This window comes from Narcine bancroftii, chromosome 7, assembly GCF_036971445.1.
Source record: "Narcine bancroftii isolate sNarBan1 chromosome 7, sNarBan1.hap1, whole genome shotgun sequence".
Lineage (NCBI taxonomy): Eukaryota > Metazoa > Chordata > Chondrichthyes > Torpediniformes > Narcinidae > Narcine > Narcine bancroftii.
The window spans coordinates 31,220,095-31,237,115 of NC_091475.1; the positions used below are offsets into that span (position 1 = coordinate 31,220,095).

At 38.3% G+C, this 17,021-nt stretch overlaps 2 protein-coding genes across 9 annotated transcripts in view; one reads left to right on the forward strand and one right to left on the reverse strand.

The window, feature by feature from the left end:
• otc (ornithine transcarbamylase) overlaps window positions 1-15,081 on the reverse strand; it is a 64,121-nt gene extending 49,040 nt beyond the window's left edge. Inside the window, exons 1-2 of the mRNA XM_069889404.1 lie at window positions 15,045-15,081; window positions 12,452-12,499 (exon numbers count right to left, since the gene is read on the reverse strand). Of these exons, the coding sequence (XP_069745505.1) occupies window positions 12,452-12,499; window positions 15,045-15,067 (71 nt within the window). The 5' untranslated portion in view covers window positions 15,068-15,081. The remainder of the gene's footprint in view (window positions 1-12,451; window positions 12,500-15,044) is intronic.
• LOC138738691 (X-linked retinitis pigmentosa GTPase regulator-like) overlaps window positions 1-17,021 on the forward strand; it is an 82,705-nt gene that overhangs the window by 3,034 nt on the left and 62,650 nt on the right. For 2 of the 8 annotated variants that reach the window (XM_069889397.1, XM_069889395.1), the window contains exons 2-8: window positions 3,072-3,166; window positions 4,322-4,423; window positions 9,234-9,359; window positions 11,284-11,376; window positions 12,469-12,531; window positions 14,317-14,475; window positions 16,213-16,362. In XM_069889397.1, coding sequence (XP_069745498.1) covers window positions 4,393-4,423; window positions 9,234-9,359; window positions 11,284-11,376; window positions 12,469-12,531; window positions 14,317-14,475; window positions 16,213-16,362 — 622 coding nt within the window. In that variant the 5' untranslated portion in view covers window positions 3,072-3,166; window positions 4,322-4,392. Of the gene's footprint in view, window positions 1-3,071; window positions 3,167-4,321; window positions 4,424-6,674; window positions 6,758-9,233; window positions 9,360-9,698; window positions 9,789-10,968; window positions 11,085-11,283; window positions 11,377-12,468; window positions 12,532-14,316; window positions 14,476-16,212; window positions 16,363-17,021 lie in introns of those variants that run through there. The other 6 variants (XM_069889398.1, XM_069889394.1, XM_069889399.1 and 3 more) reach the window with 5 other exon arrangements.

The window sequence follows — 17,021 nt, forward strand, 5'->3', positions numbered from 1 at the left end:
AATTTGCTTGTCCTTCGGCATCTCCACTACACTGCTTTAATTGGTTAGTTTTTGCAGAATCATCCTGATTACTGTTAGTCACGCACACCACGATCATTCATGACCTGTGCTCACACCAAATTCTGTTTTTCACTCTTTATCAATCTTTGGCTCCTGCATGTCTCTCTGTAGTTAAATCTGTTGCAAGTCTGTTGTAACATTTTCCAGCTAAACTCTAGTGGTTAGCCCCCTTTTATGACTAATCATCACATTTTAACTTAAACCCTTTTTAACCCAAATTCTCTATCTATAACACATACCAACTTGTTCAACATGTCTCTTTTTGACAATCACCAACGATATGCCCAAAAGCAAAGTAGTGTTGCTGTTGAATAAAGCAATATGTGGAAAGCACTGACTATGAGTTCGACTGCAGCTGTGGAAAGATACGCAGATCTAATATTTCTGGTCAGTAGTCATTCTTTCCAATATTCTGGAAATGCTCCCAGAGATTGAAGATAGTGAATTTGATCCTATTACTGAAGGAGGGAGAGAGAAAATGGGTGACTACTGAACTGTTCATTTAATGTCAGTTATGGAGAAACTGCTGGAAGCTGTATTGCCCTCTTCAGACAACGATCCTGTTAGATCACGTTGATTGTGCTGTCTGTGAACGTAACAGGTTTTTATTTATTTTTTAAAATTTAGATATGCAGCATGGCAACAGGAGGATTGAGTGTAGTCGGCATGGATTTATGAAAGAGAAGTCACATTGGACTAATCAACTGGAGTTCTTTGAGGATGTGGCTAATGCAATAGATAAGGAGGAACCAAATGATAGGGATTTTTAGAGGTTTTTGACAAGGTTCCCTCAAGATTGATAGGCTTTTTAGAGCACAAGGAGTAGGGGGAGAGATAACAAACTGAATTGAGAACTTGACTTTGGATAGAAAGCAATGAATAAGAAAACATGAATTGTTGTCAGGCCATGACAAGTGGGAATTCACAAAGATTGTGCTTCGACCTGTGTATCAACATATTGAAGGGTCAAAGGTCATCTTCCCATGTTTGTTCAGAACAAAAAACTCTTGGACTCTGACCAGCGAGGAGGATATAAAGAGGCTTCAGGGTCACTAAATGTATGTATATGGCAAGAACATGGCAGATGCAATTAATGCAAAATAACACGGATATCCACTTTGGCATACAAAATAGCAAAGGTGTTAAATGATGAGAGATTGGGTAATGGTGATCATGGAAACTAGATGTCCTTCTTCATGTCACTACAAACCAATATTAAGGCATAGTAACCAATGGAGGCAAATATTTTTCCTTATTTTCGTTCTTTGTCCCCTTTCCCATTCTCGCCCCTCACCTATTCGTTCTTACCCCTCACCCATTCATTCTCACCCTTCCCAACCATTCTTTTTCTCTGTCTCTTCTAGGATTCCAGTACTGGCAGCCTTTGTCTTCTGGTCACCCACTCTTCCCTGTATAACTCTTGTTCCATCTGACTCTTTTGGTTTTCTTGCCTTTCTCTCCCTTTGTCTGACCTGCCAATCTTCTACCTTGGTCTGTAATGCTTCACCTCTCCCTCGACCAATATCACAAGGGCCCTTGTCCTGCACCTCCATTCCACCCTTTCCTCTTTGCATTGGTTTATCTCTCTGTATTTCCAGGCTTGATGAAAGGCTTCTGCCCAAGATACTGACCATTCTTTTTGAGCTGGAAGATCAGGAGGTGCACTGAGGCTTGGTGCAGGCAATAAGGTCTAGGATCCTTCCAGATATTGATGTGGCTGAGATTGGTCAGGAAGTCTCTCAAATAACAGAAGGGGGTGAAACCATAGAGTGGTGGGGGAACATTAGTGTCAATGGTGCTATAAATGGTTAATGTTGCAAGGTACAGTGACTGAATGTACAAATGCATTGATTGTTAAGAGACTGTACTGTGTATAAATGAATATGACACTGGGAAATGACATTGCACCATGCATTTAATTTTCATTGTGAATGATGCTGCTTTACCCAAAAAGTTCCTCCAGCAGGTTGTATTTAGCTAAGGCAAAAAGGATGATGAATTTGTGTTCAGGAATGAAGGTATCTTAACATTGTAATGTAGGGCTTTGGCATGTAACATGAAGTCAAGTTTATTGCCATCTGATTGCACAAGTATAACCCGAAGAAACAGTGTTCTCTGGTTCTCGGTGCAAAACATGTAGGCGCACAACCAGACAGAACACACATACAGACAAATAATACACATGCAAATACGTGTATACAAGAATTCATATATACAAATAAATAAATATTGTTTCATGAATATGAGAGCCTTGGATGGTTAGTGTCAGGACCTCCTTTGGTCGTTCAGCATCCTCACTGCCCATGGGAAGAAGCTGTTCCTCAACCTGGTGGTGCTGGCTCTGATACTCCTGTATTCCTGTATACGGGAGCAGCTGAATGATGTGTACGTGTTGGAAAAGGTCCTCAATGATTTGTGTGCCCTCTTCAGACAATGATCCTGTTCGATCACGTTGATGGTGGAGGGTGGGTGTGGGAGATAGACCTCCGATCCATTTCTCTATAGCTGTGTACAGTTTCAACACCTTTCTTATAAAAGGATAGTTTAAAACTTCAATTATCCTGTATTTCATTATTTGAAAATTCTGATAATGCAGCATCTGGCTCAGTGGGTTCAGTTTCCTGAGTTCTCTTCATACTCATTGGGGCCCCATTGATTGCGCTGTCTGTGAACGGAACAGGTTTTTATTTATTTTAAAAATTTAGATATACAGCATGGTAACAGGCCCTTTTAGCCTACCAGCCTGTGGTGCTCAATACACCAATTAATCTACAAATCTAATGTACGTTTTTGGCGGGTGGGAGGAAACTGGAGCGCCTGGAGAAAACCCACTTAGATACAAGGAGAACATACGATGGGTTTGCTGAAAATGTATTTTGCTACTTTGTAACACCTTCAAATAAAATAGTGAATTGAAAATGTGTTGGAGTATTAGTAGGAGAAAGATCTAGTTGTTTAACAATATGCTGAAGGCGTTGAATTATTGATGTTTTACTGTACTCTTGCTGTAGGAGTACAATGGAGGTTCATCAGATTGGTTCCTGAATGATGTATATGCCTTATGAAGAGAGAGTGACTAGGTCTGCATTTTCTGCAGTTTAGGAAGGTGAGAAGTGATCTTATTCAAAATTCTTATAGGGTATAACAGGATGTACACAAGGAGTACATTTCCTGATTTAGGAGCCGAGAACTAGGAGCTGCAGTCTCAAAATAAGAGGCTGCCAAATACTTTACAGATTATTTATCAATTAAGATATGCTTGATGTATTAGGTTCATGATCTTCAAAATGGAAGTTTTACCAAGAAAATGTACATTGACTAAATTTACTGTTTTTCAGGTGAAATTGTCAAATGTCATTTACAAGGTCTTCAATGTATCAAATAGTGTGTTTTCCCCTGTGTTTATTCAAGAGTTTGATTTGCTGATGTTATTTGAATTTACCAATGGAGGCTAGTTGACAATATTCATTCCATGGCAGAGGAACATGGGAGATGGAGTTCTAGTCATTATGGTCACTGTGTGAACTGAATGATGGTGGTCAAGTAAAATGCTCCCACCGCCACAGGATTGGTCCATATGGATTGGCTAGGAAACTGTTCTCTGAATACCAGGAAACCAAATCTGGGTATAGCACCAGGCAGATGGCTGAATATTCTCCTGAAGCTTCCTGTGAGAGTTCTGGACATTCATAGACTTCAGACAACAAGGTTGATGGGGGAATGGCAGAAGACAATCAGTGGAAAGGGTAATGCACTAAAGAAGGTGAGCAACAACAGTGGGTGGGTGACCTCACTTATGAAGATTGCTGGAGGTGGCGGATGGGGTTAGGGAATGTGTGCGAAGGAGGTGAAAAATTGGAAATTTGAGAGAGAGAACTGAAGAACGTAAGCAGGAGTAGGCCATCCAGCCCATCAAGCCCGCTCTGCCATTCATTGTGATTATGGCTGATCTGATGAAAGGCTCATCTCTTCCTACCTGCCTTTCCCCCATATCTCTTCATTCCCTTATTATGTAAAGATCTTTTCAACTTTGTCTTAAATATATTTACTGAGGTCACCTCCACTGTTTCAATGAGCAGTGAATTTGATGGACTCACCAACCTCTGAAAAAGCAGTTCCTCTGTCCTAAATCTACTACCCTATATCCCCTAGTTCTGGTCTCCCCTACCAATGTAAACAACTTACCTACCTCTATCTTATCTATGCCTTTTATAATTTTATATTTTTCTATAAGATCCCCTCTCATACTTCTAAATTTCAGTGAGTACGGCCCCATACAACTCAATCTCTCCTCATAAGCGAACCCTTTCATCTCTGGAATCAACCTGGTAAATGAAGAGGAAAAGGCTTCAGAAAGAACGAGGTGAGTGACAAGGGAAGTAACTGACAAGGAGGGGAATTGAAAAAGGGGAGAGAATTGAAAGGCAGTTGGAGGAAGGGGGATGAATGGAGGAAATTGTGAGTTTTATATTTCCAAGTCAGAATTGGGTGTAATATGAAGGTGACTGTGTTTCCAAACTGCTGTTATCCTTCTTGCTAGTAGAGGCTGTTGAATGGTGGTGTTGGAATAATGGAGGAGAACAACTGCTGTGCGGTTTGTAAATGGCACATAGCTGTAGTGCAGCAGCAGGTGTAGGGGGATGAATGTTTAGGGTGATGGATGGGAAACAAATCAAATGGACTGCTTTGTTCTGGTCTGCTAAATTTCTTGAACATTGTTGGAGTTGCAATTATCCAACAAAGTGGAGAATATTGCTTTATTCTCCTGACTTGTGCCATGTAGATGGTGGAAAGGCTGTGAGGTATCAGGTGGTGTAAGATCCTGTTGAAATTGTCACAGTACCAGCTGATCCATTTCAGTTTCTGGAGTACTTGCTGGTGGTCTGTCGCATGAGATGTGATGGACCATCAGTATCAGTGGAAAGATGTGCATCCATTTGCCTTGTGGCTTGGCTTGTCCTCAACAGAAAACTGATTTCTACTTGTGTTTGTGGTCAGTGCAGAATTAATGAACTTTATACAATAACAGGCTGCACTGAGATAATAGTAAGTAAGAGTTAAGCATAAATATCCCCCAAATATATTTTTTTAGTGATACTTGCAAATCATGTATATTTGGTTCTCTTGTGTTTGTGGTTATAGTCCATGTGGGCTAAACACTGCCAATTCGCTGATAAATATTAATAAAAATCTAGTTTTCAAGAATGTGCATTTTGAAATGATTTTTTTTATTCAATGAAATTATCTGATTTGTAAATTACAATGTGAAGTACAGTATATTTTGGCGAGTTGTGAAACCCGAAAAACTCTTTTAAAAAAATGAGGGTCGACTTGTTTGCCAGATATACTTTTGAGACCTTAAATTCAGCTCAAAATCTGATCTGTGCCGATCCAGTGTAGAAGACGACCCTGAAAAACCAAAAAAATCCACTGCGACAGATTTTCATTGAGATTTTACTGAAAACAGCAGCACATTTAGAACCCTTCAAAACCACTCTCGATATCATCGTTTGAAGCAAGGATGGCAGCAAGCAGTCATCATATGGGTCCCAGTCTGTATCTGATGAGGAGGCTTCAGCTTTGTCATCAGTGTCCCGCTTCTTAATGATTTTATCAGTCTCTAACTTTGTCCCATGCCTTGAGCATGAAGCTACACAGTGCATCAAGTGATGCAGCATGCATTGCCCCGCCTTTTGTAAACGACTTTTCTGCACTCAACATTCATGTATTCCATTCTTCACGCACATGGTCTTTGAATGGCTTGTTTGAGCAGACATTGAGAGATTGCAATATAGACACCAAGCCATCCGGGATAACCGCCATGTAAGTATTATGGCGTGCTAATCTACTTCTAGTCTTCTCAGTCAAGTGGCTACAAAACATATCCTAGACCTGCAAACTCTATTCTTTGCATAAACCGCCTGGCCACCTGTTCCACACGTTGTCTATCCATAATTTTATACCCTTTTCATCCTTCCATCCTTTTTCATGAAAATGTACAAAAATACTTGCAGGGAATTTCATTTTCAGTTTAATTTTGCATTTGAAGATGACCATGGGTCTTAACTTCGTCCCATCCGCCATGCATGATAACACCACAGTAAACCTGGTCCTTTCATGGCCTATAGTTTTGGTTTTCACAGTTTTAACACCTTTCCATTCCACTGTTCTATTGCTTATCATATCAAAATTCATGGGGGTTTTGTCCATGTTTCCAATATTTGTCAATGCAAACTGGGGTTTCTGCCAGTTCCGTATAATAAACTGGTGAAAACGTACAACTTTATGATCAAGATCTTTTAGTAGTTTCTGTGCAATTTTTTGGTTGTAATACCAGGTTTTTCCTGTTCATGAAACGATTGCATCAGTCTATTGTGGCCTCAAAATTGTTGCTGAGGTCTGGGTGTGATTTTGCCTACTTGGGTGACTGTGTAGCAAGCTTGCCTCTGTTCACGTACCCATTCTGCAATGTGATTTTCCAACTCTGGCCAATGAATGATCCACTTCTGCATTTTTAAAAATCTACCTCTGTGTTTTTAAAATGCACCTCTGCATTTTATCAGTGCCCTCCCTGCCTGACTCCCTCTGCTCCTTCCTTATAAGTCAGTGTTCCTGTTCCAAATATTAGCTTTTTAAATTTCTTCCAATGTAGTAACGTCCTTTCTTCAGAAGATCTACACTCTATACTGACTTCCAGGTAGGGTCTCATCAGTGTCCTATGTAACTGAAGCATGACATTTTTGCTCTTGTATTCCATTTCTCAAACAATGAACAATACTGTTCTGTTAGCTTTGCTATTTATTTTTTGTACCTCTATATTAGCCTTTTTTTTTCTACTAAATTTCTACTAAATAGAATAATACCTAGTGTCGCCGAGAATATTCTCCCAGAATCACAGTGCGGCTTTCGCGCAAACAGAGGAATTACTGACATGGTCTTTGCCCTCAGACAGCTCCAAGAAAAGTGCAGAGAACAAAACAAAGGACTCTACATCACCTTTGTTGACCTCACCAAAGCCTTCGACACCGTGAGCAGGAAAGGGCTTTGGCAAATACTAGAGCGCATCGGATGTCCCCCAAAGTTCCTCAACATGATTATCCAACTGCACGAAAACCAACAAGGTCGGGTCAGATACAGCAATGAGCTCTCTGAACCCTTCTCCATTAACAATGGCGTGAAGCAAGGCTGTGTTCTCGCACCAACCCTCTTTTCAATCTTCTTCAGCATGATGCTGAACCAAGCCATGAAAGACCCCAACAATGAAGACGCTGTTTACATCCGGTACCGCACAGATGGCAGTCTCTTCAATCTGAGGCGCCTGCAAGCTCACACCAAGACACAAGAGAAACTTGTCCGTGAACTACTCTTTGCAGACGATGCCGCTTTAGTTGCCCATTCAGAGCCAGCTCTTCAGCGCTTGACGTCCTGCTTTGCGGAAACTGCCAAAATGTTTGGCCTGGAAGTCAGCCTGAAGAAAACTGAGGTCCTCCATCAGCCAGCTCCCCACCATGATTACCAGCCCCCCCACATCTCCATCGGGCACACAAAACTCAAAACGGTCAACCAGTTTACCTATCTCGGCTGCACCATTTCATCAGATGCAAGGATCGACAATGAGATAGACAACAGACTCGCCAAGGCAAATAGCGCCTTTGGAAGACTACACAAAAGAGTCTGGAAAAACAACCAACTGAAAAACCTCACAAAGATAAGCGTATACAGAGCCGTTGTCATACCCACACTCCTGTTTGGCTCCGAATCATGGGTCCTCTACCGGCATCACCTACGGCTCCTAGAACGCTTCCACCAGCGTTGTCTCCGCTCCATCCTCAACATCCATTGGAGCGCTTACATCCCTAACGTCGAAGTACTCGAGATGGCAGAGGTCGACAACATCGAGTCCACGCTGCTGAAGATCCAGCTGCGCTGGATGGGTCACGTCTCCAGAATGGAGGACCATCGCCTTCCCAAGATCGTGTTATATGGCGAGCTCTCCACTGGCCACCGTGACAGAGGTGCACCAAAGAAAAGGTACAAGGACTGCCTAAAGAAATCTCTTGGTGCCTGCCACATCGACCACCGCCAGTGGGCTGATAACGCCTCAAACCGTGCATCTTGGCGCCTCACAGTTTGGCGGGCAGCAACCTCCTTTGAAGAAGACCGCAGAGCCCACCTCACTGACAAAAGGCAAAGGAGGAAAAACCCAACACCCAACCCCAACCCACCAATTTTCCCCTGCAACCACTGCAATCGTGTCTGCCTGTCCCGCATCGGACTTGTCAGCCACAAACGAGCCTGCAGCTGACGTGAACTTTTTACCCCCTCCATAAATCTTCGTCCGCGAAGCCAAGCCAAAGATATTAGCCTTTTATGAATCATGCACCAGGGAGCACATTTTCCTCTGCGTCTATCCCCTTTCAAGTAAATATTAGGACGTACATATTAAATTCAAGTTCAAGAAGCCTTTATTTGTCATTTTAAAACTAAACTGCATATGCAGTACGCAGTAAGAAAAGAGACAACGTTCCTCCAAAAACCATGATGCTACATAAAACGACACAAGACTACTCAAAAACAGCAAAAGACAACTCAAGTTAAGAAGAAGAAGAACGGGACCATTAGAGGGCACACAAAATCAGTGAACCGGTGCGGACTCGAAAGGCCAACATGGCCTGTTTCCGCTCCGTAAATGGTTATACGGTTATGGTTATGGTTAAAGTGAATAAAACAGTGCAAACAATACAGTAATTAATTAAAAAAACCTAGAAAGTAGGCACAGTAGAGACAAATTCTAAATAATCATAAATTTGAACACAATAAGCATACTTATAAACAACATGTTATACTGTACAGAATGAGTATATTTCCAATGGTCAGTTTCTCTCTCATGATGACAATTTCTGTTATTGCACACTCAGGTTTCTGAGGAATTTTGCACATAGAGGGAAATAAAAAAAATACAATGGATGGAAGTATGATTGATCTTTCATTAATAACACATTTGAATCAAATTAACAAAGAGTATTAAGATTATAAAATGTAGGAATGCCTTGATCCAAACTGTGCATGCTTAATGCACACAAGAAGGCAGAACTTTTGAGAATTTAGTCCATAAGTACCTGGCATATATACATGTTGATTAAATTATTCCATGTAATTTATTTTTGTTTTAGAATCAGGAGCTGTTTTTACATTTGGTAAAAGCAAGTTCTCAGACAATATCCCCAGCAAATTCTGGCTGAAAAATGACAAAGCTGTTACAATCAGTTGTGGGGATGAACACACTGCACTTATTACTGGTAAGTTGTTTGTTCTACTGTGGACTTGTTTATTTTCGCATGCAAAGATTTTCCTTTTTTTTGAGCATTCAATCTTGAACAACAATAAATGATTATTAAAATCAAGTACAACGTTTATTACTTTACCCTTTTCTTTACATAAAAAAAATAGATACTCCAAATTTTTTAAGTGGTCTTGTGGGGATGGTATTTTCAGGTGCTTGAAAAACACCTTATTGAATTGCCTGAAGTTAGTTAGAGAAAAATAAAGTGTAAGATACTTTCTACATCCAGCCTGGAACCTGACCTCATTAATTTTATTTTGTTATAACCATATAACCGTTTACAACACGGAAACAGGCCATGTCGGCCCTTCAAGTCCGTACCGGTTCACTTGAACACCTCCACTAGCTCCTCTGCAAACTCCTGAGGAAGCAGAGGCTCTCTTAGGTCAGTACATGTACAAGTTCCTTTGCTAGCTTATGAGATAAGTTTGTACAAGAAATAATAGAACGAGATAAACTTTCAGCATAAGTACATTTCATGTTTCAAATGTCCATTGGGAGGTGTGATACCTAATTTCAAACTAAATTCACAAAATGTCACTGAATGACAACTGTGCTATTATTGTATATTCCTAATTCTCTCTGTGAAACAATTACATTGCTCCATTCACCTGCAAATTCTATACCTTCTTAGTTTTGTACAGAGTATAATGGGTGGGCAGTAATGCTGGAGCATGAGTCTTAGTGGCTGTGCCTCACAAGGGTATGGTGAAAAAGGTAATGCGATTTAGCAGCAAGCAGAGTAGAAAGATGCCTGACAACCTAAGGGCCAGAGTTGGGTAAATTGGTCAGGTTGTCATGTTATATTTGTTGGATTTGATGTAATTGTCAAACACCCTGGCATTGACTGTTGTCAAGGTTGGCACATTGCATTAAAAGGGATCTGAAAGAAAAGTGGGATTAACCTTTTGGAGTCAGGCCATTAAAAAAATTTCATAATATGTACTCCAGACTAAGTCCATGGATAAACTACGGTACCAACCAGCTGGTAGTTGGGTATAAACCCAGTCCTAAAAAATGGGGACACTTGTTGGTGGTCCCTGAAAACACTGGACACTGAGTCCAAAGGGTTAAAATTGGTTTGAAAAAGATACATTTTCGAAGAATTTTTGTGGTCATGTATCTTGCATTGAAATTGATTATTTTCCAGATTTCCATTTTTTTTCTCTCCAAGATTCTCCATAAAATCTACTCTAATGTAGAGGATCCTCTTTTTGTCATCTTTCTGATATCTCTTAGTGGTTCAGCATTTAATTTTGTTTGATAATACTATGTAATTATTCAATGTAGGGAGAAATATTTTCCTTGAGATGTTTTGAGTTGAGGATATTTTCTTTAATTTTTTTCAACATTTTACATACCAGTTTTCATCCAGTTCTTAATTGAGAATTTACATGCATGTGATTTCAATAAAAATAGGTATTGAGTATATAATTCCATAATTGTACTTTGGTTGGCTCTTTTATTCCCTGGCCTCAACCATTGTTACTTATGATCAGTTGCTAGGCAATTGGTGACCTGATTTCCCCCCCCCCCCACCCCCCCACTTTTTATAGAGAAGTACTTTTCCTCTCATGAAGGGATGGTGCTTGCAGTGATGCAGTTGAATTTAGCGTCTTCCTTTGAGAATAATGGAAAATAGTGGGGCTAATTTCAGATTGGCCACTGCTGCTTTGCCCAGGTGCACATTAGGGCTTGAAACTATGAAATAAATCAGTGATTCTGGACTAGGGAAAAAAAAATCAGATGACTTGATTTTGAAAACGAAGTGATTATTTCAGAAAAAAATACCACAGCTAAGATATTCAATATTGGAAAATAATGTGAAATATAGAATCAAAGGTGAAATCAAATGTTCACATAATACACTTTTTTGACAGAAAATGGCAAGTTGTATATCTTTGGGAGCAACAATTGGGGTCAGCTTGGCTTGGGATCAAAGAACACTATAAACAAACCCACTTGTGTAAAAGGTACCGTATGTTCTTTTGCTTACACATCCTTGTATAATGGAAACATTGGAAAAAAACGAGCAGGTTGTTTAGCCTTTTGTACCTGCTCTACTGTTCATGGTAATGTTAGGTGATCAGTACCCTGTTTCTGCCTTCTCCCCATAAACTTTAATCCCCTTGAACATGAAAAATACATCTATCTCTTTCTTAAATCTCCTCTGACTTCTATTATCTCAATTATAAATTGCATACTCAGAGGCTGTGATCGATTACCTGGACTCCAGCTATTGGGAACATCCCTTATTATGTGTGGAACTACTAGAAGTGTACGTGTTGTTATTAGATCCCCTCACATTCTTCTATCCTCCAGTGAGGATCTGCCCAATCAGTCCTTGTACATTGATCCTATCAAGCAAATAATCAGTCGACTAAAATTCATTCTACTCCCTTCATCTCAAAGCATTGTTCCTCAGATAAGCAAAACGTAGTTGCGTAGAAAATGACAAATAGAATTTCACCCTGCATAACTGCAACAGAATATTCTTGCTTCTCGACCCCAATCCTTTTGCAGTTTTCCTTCCTCACTGCTTGCTCTACCAACGTACTCATTAACAGGCATTCCTAGATCTTGTTTCAGTCTTTTTCTTAATCTACCACCATTCAGATAATGATCTGACTTTGTTTTTAGAACCAAAGTGCATGAACTCTAATTTGTCCATATTAAACTTCATGTGAAATTTATTTTCCCACAAATTTATGTAAACCATAGTGGTCCAGCTGGCATTCACCTTGCAGCTTGCACTTTATCTTGCCCGCCACCCCCTGCATTTGCCGTTGGTGTTTTGTGCTTCATTATGCGTAATACTAAACACCCTTCTCACCAATCTCTGTAAAGAAAATGATCTTGTGCTCTGTAATTGTTTAGTGTTGACTTCATGAAGATAACAATTTCAGGATGTCTGGTTTTCATTTGTGAAATCACTATATTTGTGTTGAAAACACTATCCAAAGAAATTAAAGTGTAAAATTACATTTCTTTTAAATATGGTATATATGTATATGCATATTGTAGACACCTACTATAAGTCATACTCACTGTCTGTCTTGTTTTAGCTCTGAAATTGGAGAAAATGAAACTTGCTGCCTGTGGGAGAAACCATACATTGGTCTGCACAGGTACGGTGAATGACTAGCAGTGCTGGTTTTTCAGATATATTTATGAATATACTGGTTATATAACTGCTGTGTGGCTTGGTACGACAACAATACCATCTACAAATTTGCTGGCGATATAATGGTGGTGGATTGTATAAAAAGGGGCAATAAGTCAATGAGATTAAAAACTTGGCTGGATGGTGTACTAATAATCTTTCATTCAATGTCACCAAATCCAAGGAGCTGATTGTGGAAGGGAAAAGGTAGTGGACACAGCCCAGTACATCACAGACAACATTTTCCCCACCATCGAGGAAGGGTTAATTGTATTAACTGAATATTTTTCCAAGAATTCAATATTTCTTTCAGACTTTACCAATTTCCGTACCTCAAATTTTTTTTTCAGAAATTAAATAAACAAGTTAGGAAATTTCTTTGGAAAGGTAAGATGGCAAGAATATAATTAGAAAAATTAACATGGAAATATGAATTGGGTGGATTACAGCTTCCTAATTTTAAGAATTATTATAAAGCAGCACATTTAAGGTTTCTTCTTCTTTATTTGGAAATATTTAAACTATCATGGGTGGAAATTGAGTTAAGTAAAATTGGAGAATATATACCTGAAGAATTTATTTATAAATGGGAACCAAGGTTAATGGTTGTTGACAGAGATGCTCCATTATTGAAACATTTGATTAATGTATGGAATAAGATTAAGTTAGAAAATGATGGAAGTCTTTTGTCACCAAAAACTCCATTAATTAATCTTCATAACTTTTTCAAAAGATTATCATTTTTTAAATATATGGTATACTAAAGGAATTTCTAAAATAGGAGATTGTTATGAGAGTGGTAGATTGATGTCATTTGATCATTTAAGAATTAAATATGATATTCCACGTAATACTCTTTTTTGTTATTTTCAATTGAGAGCCTATTTAAGAGAGAAATTAGGATCATATATGGTATTAAAAGATTGAACAGATTTAGAAAAGTTGATTGTTGGTGGAACTGTTAAAGAAGTTTATCTCAATAACATATATGAAATTACAGGAGAAAGCACCTTCATTAGATTTATTTAAGTCAAGAGATAGATGGGAATAAGATTTAAATATATTTATAGATGAACAAATTTGGCAAAATTTATGTAAAGATTTTATGTCTGGTACAATTAATATAAAATATAGATTACTTCATTGTAATTCTTTTTGCATCAGGATATGATATTGTTGGAAATTAACCTGTTTAAGATGAATTCTTGCCACTTATTTACATATAAGTTAACAATTGAATACACAAAAATGCTGGATAAGATGCATGATCTGTTTCTCTACCACTTTTGTGTATTGCACTACAGTCACTTTGGCAGACTTTCCTGTTTAACATTACAAATGGATTGTCGGTTTTACATGGACTTCCTTTTTTCTGATTGGGGAATTTGCCTTGATTAGTTTTTGTACATTTACATTGTATTCTAAAGTAACTTAGTTCATGGACTTCCATGGACTGGACTAAAATGTTCATGATCCCCTAAGCATTTAGCTAAAAAAAATGACTAAAAATTGTGCATTTTGTTGTGAATCTTCTTTTGTGGCCTCTTGAGATCCATTTCTTTGTCAGCTGGACTTGTTTCCCATGTTTAATGTAATGGCAGGTGGTTTCCAAGATTTCATAGCCAAAAACATTAAATGCAAAATAGCTTCTGCCAATCCTGTTTATCATGACCTTTTTTTAAAAAACAAAACCCAATCATAACTGAAGGTGAATTTATAAGGATTCAGCAGATCTCAATGTGTGTTACAGAGCAAGGAAATATCTATGCAGCTGGTGGCAATAGTGAAGGACAGCTGGGCCTAGGTGACAATGAAGAAAGAACAGCATTTCAACGTGTTGAGTATTTCACAGATAAAAGAAAGATCAAACAGGTGGCTGCTGGATCAAATATTTCAGCTGCCTTAACTGGTGAGAGATTTTTAAATATTATTGCATAATAGTAATGTTTGAAAAGTTTGGTGATGTTTTTCACCAAAGATTTTGTAACTTTTTTAATGAATTCATTTGTGGATACTGCTGGAAGGCCAATATTTCTTGCCCATTCCCAATTGCTGATTGTGTCAGCCAACAACATGAAGTATTGTAATACTTTGGGTGAATGTAGGAGATTTAATTAGCAAGATTACAGATGAGATGAAAGTCAGTAATGTTGTTAACGACAAGAAGGATTGTTTTAGGGTGCAGGCAATATTGATCAGTTGTTGTGGTTATAGCAATGCCAGATACAATTTGATCCTGCTAAGTGTGAGATGATGTGTTTTAAGGCTAGTTTATGGAAAATAAATGTTACGTCCCTGGGACGTATGGAGTAATAGAAGGACTTTTTTTTTACAATAAACAATTGTCTTTAATGCTGCCATCACATCATTTTGTTCAAAAAAATACAAGAACTACTTTTAAAGTATGCAAGGTTCGCAATAGTAAAGGAAATGCTACCTAAATATTTAAATTAAATATTTAACTTGAATTAATCTTACCGGAATAGAAGGACTTGATGCATAGGCTCACAGATACCTGAAGACAGGAGCACAGGAGGGTAAGAAGGCAAAGGGAATATTTGCTATTAACTAAAAAGTAAAAACACAATGCTGGAGAAACTCAGCAGGTCAAACAGTGTACTTTATATAGCAAAGATAAAGATATATAATCAACGTTATGGCTTGAGCCATTCATCAAGATACCTTCTACAGGCTTTCATGTTTTACATTTTACATTAATTGCTGGGACATGAGCAGGGAGGTTCTGGTCCAACGATGTAAAACATTAGTCAGGTCACAGCTGAAATACTGTGTGTAGTTCTGTTTGCTGCATCATAGGAAAAATGTGATTGCGCTGTAGAGGATGCAGAGAGTGCTAATTGGGATGAAGCATATAAGATGTGAGGAAAGACCAGTATTTAGACGAGCATTTGAACTATCATGAGAAAAGTTGATTTCTTCAGAGCAGAGAAGGCTGAGGGGGATTGAATAAGATAAACAAAATTATGAAGGGCATAGTTTGTACTGATGATGACAAACTTTTCTCCCTCGTAAAGTTGTGTACAATCAGAAAGCTTGGGATTATGGTGAGGGGTAGGAGATTTAAAGGAAATTCGAGGAAGTATTTTTATTCACTTGGAGGGCGCTTGATATCTTGAGGGGATGGGGGTTATGAAGGGTAAGTGGATGGTAGAGATTGGTATTCTGTCTCTGCTTGAACAGTATTTAGATGAGCATCTGAAATGTCATGGCATAGATCAAGTGTTTACAGATGGGATTAATATAGATAGGCACTTGATGCGCAGGCATGAACAAGAATGGCCAAAGGTCTCTTTCTTTGCTATACAGTTCTTTGACTGTGATAAAAGCTGGAAAATGGAGATTGACTTTTTGAATGGAAGTCAATCCATTATTAGGTCTCAATTCCATCAGTTATTTTGCACCTCCGTCAATTTCTCTTTCTAATTTAATGAAATGGAATCTGTTAATGCTGTGGCTGTTTCCTTACTTATGCTGTCATTTGGTGGATACAGACAGTTGTGGAATTATATTGAATGTTTAATGCTGTTTTAGTTTATTTGAGGTTGATGAATAACTTTTCATGAGTTGTAATGTTGTTTTTGCACCTGTTTGTTCAATTATTTGATTGATTTTATTTTTTGTTTAGAGGATGGGGACCTCTTTATGTGGGGTGACAATTCTGAGGGACAGATCGGCCTTGATTCCGAAAGCAGTGTCAATCTGCCACATAAAGTAGATATTGGCAAGCCAGTTTCTTGGGTTTCATGTGGATATTACCATTCTGCGCTTGTAACAGGTATAAATTACACCAAATTCAAAACTATAAACTGATTATCACTTGTTTGCTTTCTGTACAAGAACAATAGGAGGTTTTCACTCTTTTCTATTTATTTTGATGAAAACTGATTTGCGTGATTACTTCGCACCAAGTACCTTGATATCCTTGATTAAACAAAAATTAATCTGGCCTGAGTGAATTTTCTTTGGGGCAGATTTTCAAATGGTTTATTACCTCAATAACTTCACAGGGTCCAGTGCAAACATACAATACAAAATAATGTTCAAACAACCCTGGTACAAACTGTACCTCTTTCATGCTTAAAATTGTTCACAACAGCTGGTTGTTGCCATGCCCTGGATCCAGTTGAAAATTTTAGACAAAGGGTAAGGCATATAAACGGCAAAAAAAAATTGAATGGTTACTTGAACCAATGCTTTTAAAAGTGAATTTCTTTGAAAGCTATTATAAATGTAATTTTAGAATCTGACAATAGTCCACTAATGGAAGGAATGATTTTAAACAAAATTCCTATGTATTGTCATAACTAGAATGAATGTGCAAATTCATCATTCATGTAATTAATGTCCAAATGATTTATATATTTGCTATAATTCATGCACATTAAAATGAATAGTAAATATCTAGACCTCTACATCTTTTCATTCTAAAAGAGG